Source organism: Heterodontus francisci, chromosome 4, assembly GCF_036365525.1.
Source record: "Heterodontus francisci isolate sHetFra1 chromosome 4, sHetFra1.hap1, whole genome shotgun sequence".
In the NCBI taxonomy this organism is placed as follows: domain Eukaryota; kingdom Metazoa; phylum Chordata; class Chondrichthyes; order Heterodontiformes; family Heterodontidae; genus Heterodontus; species Heterodontus francisci.
The window spans coordinates 73195769-73218671 of NC_090374.1; the positions used below are offsets into that span (position 1 = coordinate 73195769).

Genomic DNA, 22903 nt, shown 5'->3' on the forward strand with positions numbered 1-22903 from the left:
AGGCAAGTGCCCTAGAACCTAGCTTTTAACAATTTTTTGACATTGCTTAGGGGTCTGAAGGGAATGGAATTTGGGTCAGAATTTAGGCAACCCCTTCCAAAGGCCAGCAAACTGCAGTTTCCATTGACATCGGGCACTTAAGTGCTGGGATACAGCCAAATTGGCTCTTGTCCCCAACTCCCCCATGCTAAAGATGTGTCCTCCCACAGGCACAATGCCTGTACCACTGTTTGGATAGCATCTCATAGATTTTTATCCCCATGTAAAGCAAACAAAATAATACAATAATCAATTCTGATGAAAGGTGAGCTACATGAAACGTGGACTAGATTTTCCTAGCCGGGTGCCGGGACAGCTCTCAGATGCATTTCCGCCGTTCAAAATGTTTCCCAGGCATGCGTTGGGAAGAGAACCAGCTGCCCGCAACACAGAGACGAGCAGCCAATTGAAGTGATTGAGACCACAATTAGGGGACATCTTGTGACCTCCTCGGCATTTTGCCAAGAGTGGTCCCCTGCCGCATGTGGAGGCCACTAGCTCAATGAAGGGGTCTCGAGCATGAAAGGCCAGAATTGCAGCCGATCCTGATCCAGCAGAGGGGTCTCCCCTCCAACCCAAAGGACCTGCCAGCCTTGAGCGTTAAAATCTGCACTATATCCAGGCAAGCGTGAGTTCCTCCATGTTGATGTTCCCTCCTGGTCTCCAACCTGCCTCAGAAACACTCACCTCTCCCATTGGGGCTTTCTGGCGCCAGAGCTGCTGGCCCTCTGCTTGGGCCTGTAGCATTGAGAGCCCGCCCGCCATCCTTAATTGGACGGCGAGCTCAGAGATGGCCAATTAGGTGCCTCCCAGAAGACTGCTAAGCCTGTCTCGCTGCCAGCAAGCCTGAGCTTGGGAGCCCCATTTGGTCCCGACGCCCGCTGGAAAATCTAACCCATTAACTGTTTCTCTCTCCACTGATGCTGCCAGACCTGCTGAGTATTTCTGGAATTTTCTTTTATTTGTCTGTATTATCTATCAGTTGATTTAACTAAACATTTTAATTGATTTCTGTCAAGTACTCTATTTTCTTTGTCAGGCATTCATTTTGTTTTTAAATGCAGTTGGTAAATTTGTAGTAGAATGGCTCTTCCCTTTAAAATAAACACGTTAACTTCAGCAAGATTCTCTCCTTAATCCTGCTGGTCATCAGTCCTAAAAAGACAGGCAGTTGTAGTGGTTCCACCTCTGAGTCAGAGGTTGTGGGTTCAAGGTCCATTTCAGACAGGACTTTAGCACCTGAACTAGGCTCACTCTCCAGTACATTATACAGAATAAGGCTATATCTGCCTTTCATCTGGATCAAAGAAAAGTTAGGACTTCTCCCAGTGTCTGGCCAACATTCAATGACTGACAAGAAAAATATAAAACTTGACAGAAATTATTTTAAAATGTTTAGATATTTTACCTCATTAATGGTTGTGAGATCTTGTGCACAAAATGGCGGTTGCACTTACTTACATTACAGTCACCACACTTCAAGATAAACCATTGTATGTGAAGTGCTTTGTGATGCAGAGTAACCAACTTTGTTTCTTCAAGCAAAAATGTTCCAAATGCCAACATATCCATTATCTATTGAAGACATTATTGTCTGCTACATAAATTTAACAATGTTACTATTAGTGTATCTGTTACACAACAGCACTGAAAGACTATGCCGCCATGTCATATCTGTATCAAATATGTACTTTGTGTAATCACTTTTGTATGAACAAAATACATAACAGATCACTAACAGGTGGGAGATACTGTTGTAACTTCACATATACTTTGATTCATTGTAACGCCCATATCCTTGGATGCGTAATTTTTAATATACTATGTATGATAACCTTTTGTATTAATCAAACAAATATACAGTAATTAACTTGCACAAGGGTGTTTGTTACCATATAACCTAAAAACTCTCAAGCGATGCAAAACTGTTAGGTAAAAGAAGCATTTTTCCCTAATGCAATTACAAAATATGACCGCGGCATGAGTTCCTCAAGGAAGTCTAAGCCCAACCATCTTCAGCTGCTTCATCAATGACCTTCCCTCCATCATAAGGACAGAAATGGGGATCTTTGCTGATGATTACACAGTGTTCAGTACCATTCGCAACTCCTCAGACACTATAAGATGCACAGCAGCTACTTGCTAAGCCGTCTTCGACAGCACCATCCAAACTAGTGACCTCTACTACCTAGAAGGACAAGAGCAGCAGTCGCATGGAAACACCACCACTTGCAAGATCTCCTCCAAGTCACACACCATCCTGATTTGGAACTATATTGCCATTCCTTCACTGTCGCTGGATCAAAAACTCCCATCCGAACAGCACTGCGAATACACCACTTGGACTGCGATGGTTCAAGAAGGTGGCTCACCACCACCTTCTCAAGGGCAATTAGGGATGGGCAACAAATTCTGGCCTTACCAGTGACACTCACAACCCATGAACAAATAAATAAACTGGCAACATAGCAGTAATTGCAGCAATACTAACAAGTTATCCAATCACAGTCATATGATAAAGGACTGTCTCTTCTCATAATGGGGTCCGTTGAATTCTTAGTCTGAGAACAAACCTGGAATGTAAGATAGCAGCCCAAGTTGGCTGACTTGAGCCTTTAAAGAAGTTTAACAAGATAAGGAGGGAAACAGTCCCTTCAATTGTCACAGACCAATGATTGGTCAACTAAAGAGATATGGCAACCTTAAGTCTATATAAACCCCCTTTGTCCTGAAAGGTTGGAGATAAGGACTGGGCTGACTCTTCTTCCTTTGTCTGGATGATAATCAATGCCTCATTGACCACCCCATCCTTTGAAAAGGGAAAACACCTCTTTCAATATCACCCTTTATACCCGCCCTCAAAAGTGGCATAAGAGACCAGTTGCAGAGTCAAATTGTAGAGCCATCAGCACAGGAGCAAGTGCTGACCCTGGAAAGGGACCAGGCAGTAATGGCCACACAAGAAGAGGATCCGCGATCTGATCAGAGGAAACACCTGGCGGGGATAGAGATAAGGGCCACCGAGCAGAGGAAACACCAGGCAGGGCGAGAACATCCTTCATTACTCCTAACAAGTGGACACAAACTTTACCCAGAATGGCATAGGTAATACAATTCTCATTCTGTACTGTAAGCTACTGCTAAGGCACAAATACCTGCTGACCCTTGTGTGAAACTTAATACAATATCACTGTGCCATATTGGAGTCATGTGAATCATTGGAGAAGGGACAATATTGCCCAACAGTACTAGTTTCTGGAATTTATTTATAATGCTTGACAATCTATTGTCATCTGTCAGCATGGTATTCAAGGAATGCTATACAAAGAAGAATGAATACATTGATAAATCTAACTGCAGTATTGGTTCAAGTGTAAGAAAAAAGTAATAAATTCATTAACACATAATAAAGATGGCAGAGCAGGTGATGTGTTGCGATTGCAGAATGTGGGGGCTCCTGGAAGCCAGTATGATCCAGAGCAAACACTTCTGCAGTGTCTGCAGCTTGAGGAACTTTAGCTCAGAGTCACTGAGCTGGAGGCCGAGCTGCAGACACTGCAATGCACCAGGAAGAACGAAGGTTACCTGGACACTTTGGTCCAAGAAGTGGTCACGCCCCTTAGGTTAGGCAGAACTGAGTTGGTCAATGCTCAAGGACAGGAAGGTGTGACTGCGAGTCACACAGGTATGGGGAATCAGCATGTAGTGATGGAAGATCTCAGCCCCTGACTTTATTCAACAGGTACGAGGTGCCTGATACCTGTGTGGATGAGAAGGACTGCAAGGTGGATGAGAAGGACTGCAAGGTGGATGAGCGGACTGACCATGGCACCATAGTGAAGGATGCCATTCAAACAGAGAGAGCCAAGAGGAATGTGGTAATGATAGGAGACAGTATAGTCAGGAGGATAGATACTGTTCTCGGCAGCCACAACCGGCAGCTCTGAAGGTTGAGTTGCCTGCCCGGTAACAGGGTTAAGGACATCTCCTCATGCGAGATAGGAACTTGGAATAGAAGGGGGAGGATCCTGTTATCGTGGTTCATGTGGGAACCAACGACATAGGCAGAACCAGGCATTATGTTCTGCCAAGAGACTTTAAGGTCTAAGGGTCCAAAATAAAATGCAGAACATCAAAGGTAACTATTTCTGCATTGTTACCTCAGCCTCGGGCCAACTGGAATAGGGTCAAGCAGACTAGAGAATTAACCATGTAGTTCAAAGAGTGGTGGGGGAAGAAGGGGATTCGACTCATGGGGCACTGGGACCATTGTCCTGGCCAATTGTATAACGAGGGCTTTGAACAGGGCTTTAAACTAACGGGATTGGGGTGGAAGGTTTGGGTGAAGGGAGATTTAGAAATAAAAAGAGAAAGATAGAGGCATCAGAACAGTATAGCATTGTGGGTAAAGACAAGCAGATGGGAAAGGAAAAGACAGAGTTTACAAAAATTGTACATCAGCAAATAAGGTCACAGCAGGGAAGAGAAGTAAAAAAATGAAATTAAAGGTTCTTTATCTGCATGCACAAAGCATCTGCAATCAGATAGTTGAACTAGTGGCAAAAATAGAGGCAAATGATTGAGATCTAAACGTCATTACAGAGACTAGGTTACAAAGTGATCAATTTTGGGAATAAATATTCCAGAGTACATAATATTTTGGAAAGACAGACAGAATGGGAACGGAGGAGGGGTAGCCCTGGTAGTAAAGGATGACGTAAGGACATTAGTGAGAAAGGATCTGGCCTCAGAAGATCATGAAGTAGAATCAGTATGGGTAGAAATTAGGAATAGCAAGAATCAGAAAGCACTGGTGGCAGTAGTTCAAAAGCCCCCTAGCAGTAGTTATACCATTGGACAGAGCATTAAAAAAGAAATTATTGGGGCTTGTAACATAGGCAAAGTAGTAATTGTGGGGGACTTTAATCTTCATATAGACTAGGTCAATGAAATTGGCAAGAGTGGTCAAGAGGATGAGTTTGTAGAATGTTTTTGGGACAGTTTCTTGGAGCAATACATTGTGGAACAGTCTAGGGATAAAGATATCTTAGATCTCGCATTGTGTAATGAAGCAGGGTTAATTAGTAATTTCATAATAAACAGTCCACTGGGAAACAGTGAGCATAATACCACTGAATTCCATGTTCAATTTGCAAGTGACATGCTCCAATCACAAACAAGAATCTTAAACTTCAATAAAGCCAGTTACACAGGTATGAGGGGAGAACTGGCTAAGGTAAATTGGGTAAATAGACTATAAGGTATGGCGGTAAACCAACATTGGGAAACATTTAAACAAACAATTTAAAAAGTTCAACAAAAGTACATTCTATTGAAAAACAAAAGCTCAGCAAGAAAAACCCATCCTTGGCTCACTCAGGAAGTTAATGATAGTGTCATGCAAGGCCCCCACCTGCCAAGAACGAGGCACATTAATTTTGTCATGAACATTGATTTTAAATTGTTGCTGGAGCAAGGAAATGACTTGTTAAACAGAGTAGCCGTGGCTGGAAAAGACATTTGCATAATAACAGACAGTGCTTGGAAGGACGAAGGACCATTCCCTGACATATTCAACCCACAATGGACCTTGATCGCCAGGTATTGTAAGAGGAGCATTCCAGAGACTGCTAAGGTGATACAATCCAGCTGGTCACATGATTAACAGGCTGTTCCAAGGTCCTTTGAACTAGCCATAGAGAGCTTGAACTGAGAAAAACTGTTTGCTCCTGGACTGAGACTATCTCTCCTATCTGCTCCCATCTCTTTCTCACAAGCCTCTGAATCCACTGAAGACACATGAACCCCAAGAGAGAAAAGTTTCCTACAGTGAACAAGATTGAAGAATTTTCCCCAACGAAAAGCAAGATCTACCTACAATCAAGGACTCTACAGTGAGCTCGAAGATCCGTAACAAAAAACCCTCTTCAGAGATTGCCACAAACTTTTCCACTTTATTTCTTCTTCTCTGTTCTGTCTCTATCTGCATGTGTGTATCGTGTATCGCGTAAGCATGCTAGCGTGGGCGCATGTGTCCATAGGCGTTAACCAAATTAGAGTTTAAGTTTATTAAATTTCCACCCTTCTTCTTTAAACCTCAGAAAGTCTGTTTGTGCTGGTTTCTTTGCCTTATAATTGGAAAGTGGTGAACAAGATTCACCAAGGGGGAGCTAAAAACACGGTGTGTTTAAAACTAAACCAGGTGAAGGCTGAGAGGGACCCCTAGATACCTTTCTCACCTGGTCCTAACATTAGTATTCTTACACTGCTGCAAAAAAAAGTAGCAAGTCTGAGGATTGGGAGTGTTTTAGAAACCAGGAAATGCCACCAAAAAGTTGATAAAAAGGGAAAAAATAGAACGAGAGTAGACTAGCCAACAGATTGTAAGAGCTTTTATATGTATATAAAAAGGAAAAGAGTAGCTAAAGTAAATGTTGGTCCCTTAGAAGCAGAGACAGGAGAAATTATCATGGGTATGCGCAAACAGCAGAAGCATTGAACAAATATTTTGTGTCTGTCTTCACAGTAGAAGACATAAGTTTCATACCAGTAATACACAGTAACCAAGGGGCTATAAAGAGTCAGAAAATCAAGGAAATTAATATCAGCAGAGAAAAAGCATTGGAGAAATTTAAAGGATTAAAGTCTGACAAATCCCTGGGTGTGAGGGCCTGCACCCAAGGGTTCTAAAAGAGATAGCTGCAGAGAATAGTCGATGCACTAACTATGATTTTCCAAAATTTCTTAAATTCAGGAATCAGATTGGAAGCTGGCAAATGTTACACTGCTTTTCAAGAAAGGAGGGAGAGAAAACAGTGAACTACAGGCCACTTAGCCTAAAATCAGTTGTTGGGAAAATGCTGGAATCTATTATTAAGGAAGTCTTAACAAAGCACTTAGAAAAGCATAGTAAGATTAGAACAAGTCAACATGGTTTTACTAAAGGGAAATTCTGTTTGACAGTTATTAGAGTTTTTTGAGGTTGTAACTAGTAGAGTAGATTATGGGGAACTAGTGTATGTAGTATACCTGGATTTCCAAAAGGCATTCGATAAGGTGCCATACAAAAGGTTAATACGCAGGATAAGGGCTCATGGAGTTGGGAGTAATATATTAGCATGGATAGAAGATTGATTAACAGACAGGAAGCAACGAGAGGGCATAAACGGGACATTTTCAAGATGGCAGGCAGTGAATAGTGGAGTGCCACAAGGATCAGTGCTTGGGCCTCAGCTATTTACAATCTATATCAATGACTTAGATGAAGAGACAGAGTAGTGTATCTAGGTTTGCTGATGATACAAAGCTAGGTGGAAAGGTAAGCTGTAGGGAGGACACAGAGAGGCTGCAAAGAGATATAGACAGGTTAAGTAAGTAGGCAACAATATTCCAGAAGGAGGATAACACGGGGAAGTGTGAATTTTTTCACTTTGGTTGTAAAAATAGGAAAGCAGAATATTTTTAAAAGGTGTGAAACTTGTAAGTGTTGATGTTCAAAGAGACTTGGGTGTGCTCATACAAGGAACACAAAAAGTTAGCATGCAGGTACAGCAAGCAATTAGGAAGGCAAATGGTATGTTGGCCTTTATTGCAAAAGGACTGGAGTACAGGAATAAAGAAGTCTTGCTACAATTGTACACGATTTTGGTGAGACCACATTTGGAGTACTGTATGCAGCTTTGGTCTCCACATTTAAGGTTATACTTGCATTGGAGGCAGTACAGCAAAGGTTCACTAAATTGGTCTCTGGGTTGAGGGGTTGTCCTATGATGAGAGGCTGAGTAAATTGGTCCTATATTCTCTAGAGTTTAGAAGAATGAGAGGTGATCTAAAGGGGCTGTATAGGGTAGACGCCGAGAGATTGTTTCCACTGGCCAGGGAATCTAAAACATGGGGCACAGGCTCAGGATAAAGGGCTAATCATTTAGAACAAAGATAAGGAGAAATTACTTCACTCAAAGGGTGATTCCAAATCTTTGGAATTCTCTACCCTAGAGGGTTGTGGATGTTCCATTGTTGAATACACTTAAGGCTGGGATAGTTAGATTTTAGGTCTCTTGGGGAATCAAGGGATATGGTGAGCGGGCAGGAAAGTGGAGCTGAAGCCTAAGATGAGCCACAACTGTATTGAATAGTGGAGCAGGCTCAACAGGCCATATGGTCTGCTCCTGCTCCTATTTCATGTATTCCTGTAGCCCAGATTAAGTAGATACTTAGTAACGGAGCATTAGAACAATGCTTAAATGAGAATTAACGCCAACACTGCGATTCTTGTAATTGAACTTGGGTCAGTGTAACTATATTGACACTTGGAAAACAGCCCCTTACAAATTATGAGTGAAAGCACCCAAGCAAAGAAGTACACAAAGTCACAGTGCCTCTCATTCACGTGTAAACGAAAACATTAGAATCAGTGCTGGAATTTTTGCAATTCACAATGTATATCCAATATTTGGAATTGGGGATAAAATTTACTGATGACACAAATCTAGAAGGGAGTTGCAAACAATCAAGAGCAAATTAATCAGATGCTGATGGGGCAGGGAGGGGAGGTGGTGGGAGGATCTAGATATTTCAGGAAGTTAGGCTGAGCAATAGCAAATGAAATTCAATATTGACAAGTGCCAAGTTAAGAGATTAGGGAAGGAAAATAAACATTTGAACTATAAATTGAATGGTCTTGTCCACGGGATACAGATGGAGGGATTTGGAGATGATAGTGGACAGACTGTTGAAGCCATCTACACAACATATGGCAGTAGTAAATAAGGCAACCTTGGGTTGTATAACACACATCACAGGATGCAATATTGAGCCTGTGCAAGACATAGTGTTTGACCCAACCAGGAGGGTAATGTGCAATGCTGCTTGCTACATTATTAAAAATACATCATCGCACTGGAAAAAGTGTACCTAAAGGCTGCCTGCCATCAGAAATCTGACTTACAAGGATGTTACAAAAGTTGAGTTAATTTGAACTCGAGAAGATAACACCAATATAAGATATCACTGGGGTATTCAAGATCTTTAAGGTTATGACATGTCGAACCCTGAGAAACTGCTTATCGTGACCCTGAGAATGACAAGGCGGCATGGGATGCAGCTCCAAAACGGAACGAAGGATAGACAGTGTTACGGACAGGTGGTGAGTAGTATGGGTGGCTTTCACTTTTAATCTCCCAACTGACCACAATTGTGTTTTCTTAAGAATGGTGCGTTAGTCCCTGGGTCTTTGTAGGGTCAAATAAACAGACAAATGACAGGTTTTCTCGTAGATTAAAAAAAAATGAAGATAACTATTTTAAAACTATTCCGGAAATGGTCACAATCGTCATCCACTCACAAATTCACACACACACACACATGCATACACACAAGAATAGAGAGAAAAGGGTAGGATGCAATTTAAAGTCCAAGATGTTATAAGAGTTCGTTGTTTAAAGAATATTGTTGAGTCTTCTCGGGAGGAAAATCTTTTTAAAGGTGCAGGCCTGGTTGTTTGCAGTCTTGAACTTGCTGAGGTGTTGTAGAGTTCTAGTAATTAAGCTCAGTCCAGTGTAGGTGGTGTGAATTTGGTTTACCTTCACAGATGGAGAGTCTGAAAGTCACTTTGTAATTTCTCTGCTGCAGTGGTTATTCAGTTCTTGTTCAGTGGGGCTCTTCTACTTATCTAGATCTCTCTCACATCCTCTGGCTGGAAACATTCTGTGATCCTGGCTTGATCTCCCCTCTCTCTCCAGAGGGCTACCTTTTAAGGTAAAAATCCATCACATTTGAGTTTCTGTTAGTTAACACCTCTCCCCTGGTGTGACCACACAATGGACCAGGATATAGAAACCATGGCTATCTATTGATGTCTGAATGGGGACCATTCTGTTATAATAGTGCTACTTTACCACTATTCACTTTGGTTTGGGCTGTGAGTCAGTCTGTCTCCAGAACCTTTTGTTAGTTCATGTAGATAGGAGTCATCAATATGCAATGGTGCTCCTTTCAATTTCAAAGGGTTCTCCCCAGAACTATTTCAGACGAGGTTAACGAATTTCATCCTCAACAGGCGGAGGTGTGTAATTCCAGTACAGGAGGGATCACGTGACTGCTACTCCATTTTGTCTGTGGTACGTGTCCATGTTCTTGTGGTTCAGTTTGATAGTTGACTTTTTATTTTCATAATTCCTCTAATTCATTGTTTATTTCATCACAGCTCCTTCCGAGCATGACAACAGATTAGAAAGAACTATTTCATTAATAAGGTGCTGAGCATTTGGGCTAAGAGGTGATTGAGATTTAAGAGATGTTTGATTTTGAATGTTAATAATGAGTGTTAGAGTGAAAGGTGGTAGAGAAGGTGGTAGACTAGAGAAAGGAGCGGCCAAGTATCACTGAATTGCTCAGTAAACATCCAAGGTATCATCAAGCCAGTCATCCACCTCTTGACTCACTGAGATAGTATTAACTGTATCTCTGACTTGATTTACAAGGAGACCTGCAGAGTATTGAAGGTTTTCCTGGAGAATAGCATGAATAAACTGGTCACCTATATTGAACATGCCAAGCACAGAACAGTTACTGCTATGGATGTGGCACATACTTTGGAACGCCACGGTTTGGTGCCTGAACCTCTAGCAATAAGAGTAATTTTAAGGGGAAGCTGAACTAGCATTTGACAAGAAAATCAATTAAGGGATATAGGTAGTGAACTGTATATTCTGCTTATGAATGCTGGCGCTAGCCAGATGGACTACAATGATCTTTTCTGGTCCTATACATTCCTATGTCCCAGCAGCGGTTTTCTATAATTTCCTGGTATCGTGGCAAAAATGTGGAGTTAAAAAAAACATTTAAATAAATTCAGCAAAGTCAGAAATAAATTTCTAAAAATTAGTCTTACGTTCATAGCCCTTTTAATGAAAGGTATTTGAGAGCCACTGTCAAGGTCTTCATTGATTATCAGTCGCCTGGCCCATTGTCCAACCCGGACAACCCCACTACCATGAATCAGAACCATCAACTTGTCAGGGTTTGTTATGGCATCTTCACTCATAAAGATGAAGCTCTTTGGTTCCTCTTCTGTAGCATCGACCTGAGTTCAATAAAAGCAGAAGGGTTTTTGAAAATTATACTGGAATGCATAGTAAAATGATAAATACAGAAGAAAATGTTAAAAGTTATGGCCCATAATGCTTTGCACTGTGAACAATGTACTAGAAAACTTAAGAATTATCTTTAACATCTTGCGTTTGTAACCAGAAAAAGACCAATTTCAGAACATGAATTTCAATTGTTGAGTTTTGGGCAATGACTCTCAGGAAAGACATATTGGCCTTGGAAGGGATATTGCACAGATTCGCCAGAATATGAGGCCTTAAAGAGTTAAATTATAAGGACAGGCTGCATAAATTTGGCTTGTATTCCCTTGGCTTTAGAAGAGTAAAGAGTGATCTAATCAAGATATTTTAAATGATTAAAGGATTCGATAGAGTGTATACAGAGAAACTATTTGCTCCAATGGAATCCAGAGCAAAAGGGCATAGTCTTAAAATTCGAGCTATATCATTTAGGAGTGGAATTGGGAAGCATTTTTTCACATAAAGGGTAGTGTAAATCTGGAATTCGCTCCCCCAGAAGACCGTGGATGCTGGTTCAACAGAAATTTTCAAGACTAAGATTGAAAGATTTTTGTTGGGAAAGGGTTCTCTGGGGATTTGGGACGAAGGCGGATAAATAGAGTTGAGGTATAGATCAGCAATTATCTGATTAAATGGCGGAACAGGCTCGAAAGGCTCAATGGTTGACTCCTGTTCCTACGTTCATTGTTTTGAAGACAGTACATTTTAAAATATGCTTTGAGCATTCAATATTACAAAGCTTTTTCACAAGCAAACCAAATCAAAAACAGAACCCGATTAGAGATTCAGGTAAATAAAATTAACTTTACAAGCATTTTTGTGCACCTGCATGATGCAATATTAACACCAATCTTGGAAACAATTCAACTTTAAGATCAAAATGGTAAATTTTTTGAGGCCTTAAAGTTAAAAGATGTCTCAAATAATCAAATGATATTTTCTAACTGATACATTATCTCATGAACACATTGTTATATTTACTGACAAAATCACTTCAGACTTGATGTTATGGAATAGAAACCACTATATGAGCTTATTAAGTGCTGAAATTAACATATATATATAATGATATTAAATTTCTCTGAAGCACCCAGTGCTGGCACAATTATCCAAAGCTGCATCACTGTTGAAATACTAGTTTGTCTACAATGGACATGCTCATCAATAAGTTTAGTTTCCACATCCTAACGGAATATTACCATTACCCCATTGTGGTGTTTCAGGATATAAAACAGGAAATTTGCATTTCTGGTGCCATTTTAGTGTCCTAGGCCATTACAGCACAGAATGAGGCCCGTCAAGTGTTTTTTACTACATGAGCCATCAAGTCTAATCCCCCCTCCTGCCCCATATTCTTCAATAGCCCACTTTTCAAGCATCTATTTAATTCCCTTTCAAATAGACGTGTAAACTTTGCTTCAACAAAAGTATTCCGTTCACGTCAATAAGGCGATAACTTACATTCAATCGGAGGAATATGAATTTTTGGCAACATGATGCATAAGATCCAAGAAATACTCTAGCTGTGTGCCAAAGTGGATCCACCAAAACATGTAGTCACCATTACCAAAATATGTGCTAGCCAAATAATAGTATTAAGTATAAGAAACCTTTAAGAGAAACCTATAAGCTTAAACAGCTCTGACACCAATTTGCTTAAAACCAAGTGGCATATCTTTCTTTCTATGAGAATGCTATACAAAGAAAAAGGGAATGAGTTCCCCTAAACCTGCTAAACTTGACAGGGCCAGTGGTGGAGGTCACAGGCAGGCGCATGCTAGCAATTACTGTAGAAAGAGCATCCCTCCCCACCCTCCAACCCCTCTCAGAATGTTCGGTCTCAGAATGTTTTTTTCTTGTCTTTACGGTCAACAATTAAGTATGTTGCTGATGACGGGAAATAAAACATTATGTAGAGTTCAGAATGAGGTTTTACACACAGTGGCCTGACAAACCAGCTGACAAAAATAGGATTATAATGACACAACTTAACATTCCCAAGTGACTGTCTCACCAATGATGATGGAATGTTTTACTTGTATGTGGGAGCTGAATGAATGCACATGAAGAGATATTTATAACATCAGACAAGTTTAACTTACCGGGAGATAAACCTTCTTCAAATGACATTCTTTTTCTAAAAGTTCATAAACACAGTGGGTGATAATCTGCAAAGACAAAATTTGATGCACGAATTATACATGTAGTATTTATACCCAAAATGCACTATATAAAGAAGAATTTCAATTATCCATGTTTGCCTCATTCCTGCTTTTGGTCAGGGCTAACAACAGCCATCTTCACTGTTCTGATCCTGTTGGAAAGATCAGTTGATCTGTTGGATCAATGCTCTCCATACACCTGTCCTGATGAACCCAAGATTGTTGACCAAGAATGCAGCCTTAAAATATTTCCTAGCCATAGAATGGCGCACTAAAAGCAGCATGCACTTATCTCCTGCAATCCCACTGACAGCTTCCACAGTGCTAATTCCAGCAAAATCAATACCGAGCCAAGGTTTTTAAGCAAGCTTCTATGATGGTGAGCAGAGTGCACATTATATTCAACACACTCCGCTCACCGGCACTACAGAACATTTAAAAAGGCAGGAACTGTATCAACTTTAAGTCTGTAGTTCTACAGCACCAATCTCAGTGGAGGCTGCCAATGAGATCACTGGAGATGAACACATGCAGTCTTTGGCATTTATCGCTATAAGTGAGAAACCTTTGGCTGGCTTCAGAGGAGTATTTTTGGCTGACTTTCAGGCTGAAGTAGAACTGACAGCTTAAGTGGTGAGCAGATACACAAGTGCACTCTGGCAGATTGGTTGCTGCAGCACCAGCTGATCCTGCTGGCAGCAGCAGAACAGAGGGTAGGGTAACTTATGAGAACTAAGTGGGGAGATATGAAATAAAAACAGAAAATACTGGAAATGCGGAGGAGCAGCATATGGAAAATTCACATCAACAATCAGCTCTTGATTATCCAATAATTTCCATTATCTGCTGGGATTCCCCTCTATTACGGTGCATAATTGAGATTATACTGTACTACATGTAAAAAATTGCAAACAGAATCATGGCCTTTTGTTAATACAGTCTCATACTATTTTTAGCATTTAAAACAAATTCCCTATATACCACGCATTATTGGCCTGCATCAAATGGGATGTAGGAATCAGCTCTATTCTGTGAGAATCCATTAGCTGAACTACTTCAGTCTGAAACATGCATTTATATTGTTAAAAATTGTTTTATTGCTGAATTTATTGTTTAAATTGAAACTGACAACGTCTAGGTACCAAATTACAGAATATTAACAGATCACTGAGTATATGTGAAACTGATTTGCTGTTCTGACAACAACTTGCAGTTATTTAGCATCCAATTTTGCCTCTACAAAGTTAATAATGTAGTTAATGTCCAAGGTACTTCACAGAGACAAAAATGGATGCTGAGTAGTAGTAAAAGAATAAGGATGAGGGACCAAAGACAGGGTAGAAGAGGCAGGTTTCTTCCAAGACTTGAGAGAAGGTAGGGAGAGTGTAGCAAGCAGGTGGGGTTTAAAGGAAGAATGAAAGAAAAGAGAGTCTTGCATTTATATAGTACCTTTCATGACCTCAGGATGTTCTGAAGTGCTTCACAGCCAATAAAGTACCATTTAAGTAGAGTCACAGTTGTAATGTAGGAAAAAGAACATTCTAGAGCTCAGTGCTAAAACAGTTGAAAGCTTTGCTATTGAGGCAGAAGAAGGTGGTGCAAAAGAGGCCAAAGTTGGAAGAGCAAATGGTGTGCACTAGGATATAAGATTACTGAAGGTTATCAAAGTAGGGTTGGGGAGGCCATGGAGGTACTTGTAAGAATGGGTGTTATACTATACATAGGTCTGCAGGCTGCCCTAACAGATATTACGAATGCAACAAATGTGGGACATGCAGTTCATTCCACACAATCACAATAATAAAGTTTTAAGTTTATTATGAAATCATACTGACATGGAGAATAAACGTCATCACCCGGAATTTCCTCAAGGCTTCAACCATTCCAGCAAGGTAACTTTAGCAGAGGTTTGGCAGAAATCCCATTTATATGCAGAAAAAGAGGCTCAATTTTCATTTTAGGGTCATGACCACTTCAGGGTCAGGTGGTCCCGAACCTGCTCCAAGTCAGTGCCTGACCGCCAACCCAATTTTCAAATAGTTGGCCAACAGCAGCCTGATGGTACATTTGCTGTCAAATTCAGGGCATCGGACATGGTGAAGAGGCGGGCGTTGGATGTGGGAGGCCTGCTTTAAAAGGTAAACAGCGGCCATCATTGTGGTTGACCATTATCGCAGAATGGAGGAGAGAGGACAGCAGCGGGCTAGCAGCAAGTCAGGCTTCTATGCAAAGGCAGCCCCATGATTTACAGATACTCCCCTTGAGGAACTTTTAGAGGAGGTGGAATGTTCTGTTTCCAGCGAGTAGCAGGAAAAGACGAGCCAGCCAGACGAAGCAGGCATGGCTGGAGGTGTCTCATGAGTGAGCAGCCGCAGTGTTGTCAGCAGGATGTGGTACAGTGCCGAAAGCACTTCAGTGATCTTCTGAGGGCTGGAAAGGTGAATGCAATGCAACACCCAGATGAAAGGCCTCCAGTTCTGTCGTGACCAACTCACCCATGAGCTGAGCTGCCTGAGGCAGCATAGCGCCCCAGAACATGGAAAATATGACTGCCTCTGAACACTACTGAGTTGTTGGCAAAGCTCATACCACAAGCACTTGTGGAGGAGGCAACATTGAAGGCAATGAAATCACATGTCTTTGACCCACTGGAGGTGGTGAAGGAGGGCACAATGATCTTAACTCGCTCATTCTTTACCTTGCAAGAGAAAAGAGCACAAAATTCCAAAAAGGGGCTTGTTCAAGTGGTGGGGTCCCCAACCTAGCTATTCTAACGTCCATGGAGGAGGAGGCCCTTCACATTGCCAGGGTGGCAGCGCATCAGGATGTCGGAGATGGCAAGATGCGAGTCCGTTCAAGAAGGATGAAATGATCTTATCATCTCCAGGTGGCAGGGATCAAGTTCCCTCCCTCCTCGGTTTCCTCCATATCAATACATAAGCTCTAATGGTCTGCTGCAGCTCTGTGGAGGGGGAGCCTCAACATGCCAGTGTGATGTTGTCTTCTTCAACAGAGGAAGAAACAACCGAGTCAGTACCATCACATTAGTCAAGTGCACCCTCCACCAGCACAGATATACTCACCTCAGTAGGATCTCATGCAAGTTTAGAACGAGTGGCATAGGGTGATCAACACTTCACTGAGGAGGTAAGGGAGGCAGCGACAGCTGTGGACAATCTCCCTCGGGGGTGGAGGGCAGACATAGCCTTGCTCAGCTGGGAAGAGATGCAGAGCCTCGGGTGTCACACACAAGGCGAGTGTTCCTGGAGTAGCAGCGGGAGAGGTGTGCCTAAATGTCAGCATTCCCTGAGGCAGCGTGTAGTTATGGTCAGAGAATGGAAGAGTCAATCCATGACATGTGCTCCGCTATGTCTCAGGCATATGAATGCATGAGCTCATACACTGAGAGAGTGGCCAAGCTCGTGGAAAGCCATATGTGGCATCATGCTGACTGGATGCAGGAACAGCACACTGACATGCACAGAATGTCTGCCAAATTCTGTAGCACTGAGCAGTCAGTGGCACTGAAGGTGCAAAGGTGTATGGAGTGAATGGAATGCTACGTGTGCCCCAGCTGGTGGATCCCTGACATTCATGCCTGCCATGAAAGGGCTGAGGCAGTCAGCAATGATGTTGAGGTGTCCACCCTCATGGGCAGTGTCACCATCATCTGTCCCCTTGGCCCCTCTGACTGAGGCACCATCTATACAGGAATGCCCTGTGACCAAGGCTGTCCCTGTATCAACGGAGGTGAGGCAGCCTGTGGCGGAGCCCCCACTGGCACCACAACAATGAGGATGACTGCCAGGGGCATGCAAACATATGCGAGCAGGCTGCTTCCATCTCATCCTCAGCCACAGGGTGAGCATCCTATAGGAGCAGATTTGATCGGAAGAAGCTGCGTCGGTAGAATCACTTAGTGTCTCACTTAGGTGACATTTGTCATGATTGTATTCATTTACAAGGACTCAATGTCATGAAAATGTTGATGATTGGGCCCAGACTTGTGTGATTCCAATGTATGATGGCATTAAGGCAGAAGAATGATGAAGTGGGGGAGGGGCACACATGAGTGTGTTCGTGGAAACTGTTTTGGAGGTGGAGGCTTGTCTTCCAGGCAGTGTGAAGAACAGTGGAAAGGCTATGTGTCATGTGCATCTGGGATGCGCTCCCTCCCTCTGGGAAAGGTGAGTTTCTGTGCCATGTGCCTTCCAGGGTGAGGTGTCCTGAATTAGTGGGGTTTGAGCCTCCCTTCCATCCTGGTCAATGTTCTTGAGTCCTTAGCTGGATCTGTGGAAGGCCTTGCAAGGCTGGTTGACCCTCCTCCACTACGTCTTCCTCCTCCTTATCCTCTACCTCCTCCTCCTCTGAGAAGTGTTCCATCCTCCGCATCTCCCTCTTTAAGGTCCACACCTCTCTGGAAGGCCATGTTATGAAGTGCGCAGCAAAGTACCACAATCTGAGACACACTTGAAAAAATATACTGGAGTGCCCTCAACCGGTCAAGGTACCAGAACCTCATCTGCAGGGGGCCAATGGCCTGTTCTATGGTGGCCCTTATGCTGAGATGGCAGCGGCCATAGTGCCTCTGTGCTCCCCTAGAAGGGCTGCGTAAAGGTGTCAGCAGTCACTTCTTTAGTGGATAGCCCTTGTCCCCTAGTAGCCATCCATGTGTCTTCTCCAGTGCCATGAACAGCTGCAACATCTGCGAATGTCTAAGGATGAACATGTCATAGTAGCTGCCAGGATACCATGCACACACCTGTAGTAAACGCTTCTGGTGGTCGCACACCAGCTGAACATTAAGGGAGTGGAATCTCTTTCGATTTATAAATACCCCTGGCTGCTCAGCCAATGCCTTGAAGGCCACGTGGGTGTAGTTGATAAACCCCTGCACCTGAGGGAGTCCAGCAATGGAGGAAAATCTCACTGAGTTTCATGCCTGTGTGGCTCCATCAGTGGTGACATGAATGTATTTAAATGCCCTCTCAAACAGGGCATCCATGACTGGATGATGGGCAGCTGCTTGCAAGATGCCAGTCAAGTCCACCGCTGCTCCCTTTGAAATCACCCAGAGGCATAGAAGTTCAGCACTAGCATAACTTTAACAGCTACTGGCAGTGCGTGTCCATGCAACCAGTGAGAGGTGAGGGGCTCCTCCACAAGGGCACACAATTCTGTCGCCATTGCCTTGATGGGTGAAATCTCTGGTGCCACTGATACTCTATCATATCCAGGAACCTCATTCTTTGACAGTGTGTCCTTTGTTGAGGGTATCATCTTCATGTTCTCCCTGCCCATCGAGCAACACCTTGGCGTGCCTCAGGACGACTGGGCTGCATTTGCTGTTGGAGTGTCTGCTCCTCATCGCTGCTCGACTCCAACTCAGAGTAGCTCAGCCCTTCATCCAGGGATGGCCTTCCTTGACAGCAGATGCACTATAACAACTGCCCGAATCCCCCTACTCCGCCCCACTAAACCCTGGAGGTTCACGCCGCACCTACCGGATACATACAGATACAGGTGGTCCGGATATATACAGATCAAACATTCTGCGACCTCTACACTCTCAATGGCCACTGAATGAAGAGCTCTCTGATCCTTCCCTATTTTATACAGTGCTCTAAAAATGACCCGCCTCCACGACTAGTTCCTCACTGCGATGCTACCTCCTCTTCATGGGCGTAGTTGTGACCCTGTGTTTTCCCAATGACTCCCCTCCAAAATTGCTTTCTGTGCTTCAACGCGCTCTCAATTGGCTCTTTGGCATGATAAATCGATGACCCACCATTTTCGGGCAGGTTGCTACTGCAAAGTACCCAGCGCCTCCATAAAAATTGCTTACAGAAGGGACCACATCAGGAACCCAGCACTATGCTTCAGGATGTGAAATCGCCAGCTCGCCTGCCTCCATTCCCGCCTCCTCGGCCCAACGGAAATTCAGCCCAAGGTTTTTGTAGATTTCCACCAAAGTTACAGTGGTGGAGCAGGTGAGTGCCCCATCATTTGCAATTTACTTATCCACGATAAAGACATAAACTGATGTTCCACAAAAGTATAACTAACTTCAAGTAGACACTAAGGATGAATTATACAAACACTGAATGTGCAGGAACATGAGAGAATAAAAATCATGAAATTTCTTCTTCATTTTGAAATGATTTGCTTATATGTTTTAATTTACAGTGCTCCTCAGTGGGTTCCTAGGAAAATAGGAACAGGAGTAGGCCATTTGGCCCTTCAAGCATGCTCTGCCAATCGATAAGATCATGGCTGCACTTTCCTGTCTGCCTTACATAACCCCTGACTCCCTTGTCTATCAAGAATCTATCTAACTCAACCTTGAATAATTTCAATGACCCAGCCTCCACTGTTTTTTGGGTAAGCGAATTCCACAGACTAACGACCCTCTGAGACTACAAATTTCTCCTCATCTCTGTCTTAAATGGGAGACCTCTTATTTTTAAATTGTGTCCACTCGTTCTATTCTCCCCCACAAGAGGAAACATCTTTCCGGTATCCACCCTATCAAGTCCCCTCAGGATCTTATATGTTTCAAGAAAATTACCTCTCATTCTTCTAACCTCCAATGGGTAAAGGCCCAACTTGTTAAACCTTTCTTCATAAGATACCCCTTCATCCCAGGAATGAGTCGAGTGACCCTTCTCTGAAGTGTCTCTAATGCAATTATATCCTTTTTCAAATAAAGAGACCAAAACTGTACACAGTACTCCAAATGTGGTCTCACTAAGGCCTTGTACAGATGCAGTAAAACCTCCCTACTTTTATATTCCATTCCCCTTGCAATAAATGCCAACATTCCGCTTGCCTTCCTAATCACTTGCTGTACCTGCATACCAACTTTTTGTGAATCATGGATCGGGACACTCAGATCCCTCTGTACCACTGAGTTCTGCAATCTCTCTCCATTTAAATAGTATTCGGCTTTTCTATTCTTCCTGCCAAAGTTCACATTTTCCTACATTATACTCTCTCTGCCAAATTTTTGCCCGCTCACTTAACCTATCTATATCCCTTTGAAGACCCTTTAACTTGTCTTGACAACTTACCTTCCTACCTATCTTGGTGTCATCTGCAAATTTAGCAACCATACATTCGGTCCCTTCATCCAAGTCATTCAGATAGATTGTAAATAGTTGAGGGCCCAGCACCGATCCCTGTGGCACTCCACTAGTTACAGCTTGCCAACCCAAAAATGACCCATTTATTCCTACTCTGCTTCCTTTTAGCTAACAAGTCCTTTATCCATGCTAATATGTTATGTACACAATGCGGTATTTTGTGTAGTAACCTTTGATGTGGCATCTTATCCAAATGTCTTTTGGAAATCCAAGTACACCACATCTACAGGTTCCCCTTTATCCACCTTGCTTGTTACTTCCTCAAAGAATTCTAATAAATTAAACTCCATTTCCCTTTCACGAAACCATGTTGACTCTGCCTGATCCCATTATGATTTTCTAAGTATCCTGCTATAATCTCCTTCAAAATGGATTCTAGCAATTTGTCTATGACAGATGTTAGGCTAACTGGCCGATAATTTCCTGCTTTCTGTCTCCCTCCTTTCTTGAATATAGGTGTTACATTTGCGATTTTCCAATCTCAAGTGGAGAATACACATATTTGAGTACAAAAATGCTCTGGCCTGTGACCTCATCTGCACTAAAGCCTAGATCTCAGCACCCTATCCTTGTCAAGCTCCATAATATCCCTGTGTCCCATAACATTTGGTTATCCAAAACCAGCTACTTCTTGTTTCACTCTCTGCTCTCCACCATCAGTGCCCAATTCTTCAGCAATCTGTTCCTGTTCTCTGGAACCTTCCACAGCACTGCTGCCTTATTTTCAGGTGTAAAGTCAGCATTACCAGGTGGAAAATAGAACAGAGATCATAATGCTGGATCTCCACTCATCTTGCACACCATGCATATTTCAGATTCTGGGTTACATGGACGCTGGAACCTCCAGATTATTTAAAATTAAGGCCCCACGATGTCACTCAGACGCAAGCATGATTTTCTGCCACTTCTGGCCACATAGCATTGATTCATGTTCCTGCCCACTGAAAATGGGTGCTCAGATTGCTAGGCATAAATATGTACAAAATTGGTTTTCAAGTGCCCTGCCTGAAGATTTTCATGAACAATTTTAGGCCATTTTTCAATCTTCTTGCTTTTTTCCTTGTCTGCTGTTCTGACTTAAATGGACAGGAGATAATGTGCCAGTTGTGGCACAGCCATTCTTTTTGGCCAGTTTCCCCCAAACTTGTGCTTTTTGGGGAAAGAAGAGAAGGAACAACAAGCCAATTAGGTCAGGTGGCACAACAGGAGCACTCACCTGCCAGTACCTTCACACTTGCACTGACAATTGGAGGATAACAGTCGGCCAAGGCTCTAATTTACAAGGAAGGCTCGAAAAGCAGACTTGATGACATTAATGAAATATGTGGAAGTGTAATCACATTTAATGCTGGATAAGTCATGATTTCAACCTTTATGGGGTAATGGATGAAAGAATAGAGTGATTCTCTCTGCACACGTGCACCCTGTTTGGGACTGTGCATGCACACTTGATTGGTCACGCCCACGCATGCATCCAGCCTTCGGAGTGCCGAGTGGAGTGGAAACCGGAAGACGGGCCTGCCTGCCGAAGCATGTTGGTTCCTCAGCCTGTTATATTGCCTAGCCAAACCTGCAGCTTGAAGCAAATGTGGATCTGAGGCCTCGCTTGCAAGAACCAGGAACTACTGACAAGTAGCCTGATAAACAGCATCAACTGCTTGCCTAAAGGCTTGGCAAGGCAACGTAACAGGCTCGTGAGCAACGAGCTTCGACAAGCATCAGGCTCCACACAAGGCAAGGTGTGCTTAAGGCTCCAGGTACAAGAGACCAGAAAGGAGCCTGCCTGCTGAAGCATGTTGTTGTCGATCTATAGCCTGGAGCCTGAAGCTGTTTTGCCTTACCTGAAGCCTGAAGTACGTCCTGCTGAAGCACATTGTTTCCGAGCCTGGAGGCAGGCTGCTGTTGCTGAAGCTGTACATCTTTACTGGTGATATGATATCGTTAATGATGCAGTCCAGAGAGCAATAATAATGCACATACATTTAATGGTGTGTGTTCTGCTTATTAGGCCACTTGTAAGTAGTTCCTGCTTCTTGCTGTCTTCCAAGCGAGGCCTCAGATCCATATTTACGAGTTCTCTAATAACAGTTAGTGGCTATCTTCTTTGGGGGGGAAAGGGGAGATAAACAATGACTTTTTGAGATTGATGTGTCTTTAGTGTGGCACATCTGGTGATGGAAGTTTAGCACCACCTCAACCTTGGGTGGTGCACTCAATAATCCAATAGCTGAGCCATGGGCAGAAAATCAGGGGTTGAAATGAATGGGTGTAGAGTCGTGCTGGGAAGCACAGAAGCAGAAAACCTCAGCCATGGTCTTGAAATTGACACCATCAAGCCAGGTGACCAACCCTGGTGTACTAAGGGGCATGGAAGGACACGCCAGGAGCAGCATCAAGAAGCTACAGCACAGGCCTACATGTATGCTGTATC

At 42.9% G+C, this 22903-nt stretch overlaps 1 protein-coding gene across 12 annotated transcripts in view; it reads right to left on the reverse strand.

Moving 5' to 3' along the window:
- Window positions 1–22903, reverse strand: part of arb2a (ARB2 cotranscriptional regulator A) — a 771898-nt gene that overhangs the window by 586115 nt on the left and 162880 nt on the right. For all 12 annotated transcript variants that reach the window (XM_068029690.1, XM_068029694.1, XM_068029691.1 and 9 more), the window contains 2 exons: window positions 13271–13336; window positions 10931–11122 (listed from right to left, as the gene is read on the reverse strand). In XM_068029690.1, the coding sequence (XP_067885791.1) occupies window positions 10931–11122; window positions 13271–13336 (258 nt within the window). The remainder of the gene's footprint in view (window positions 1–10930; window positions 11123–13270; window positions 13337–22903) is intronic.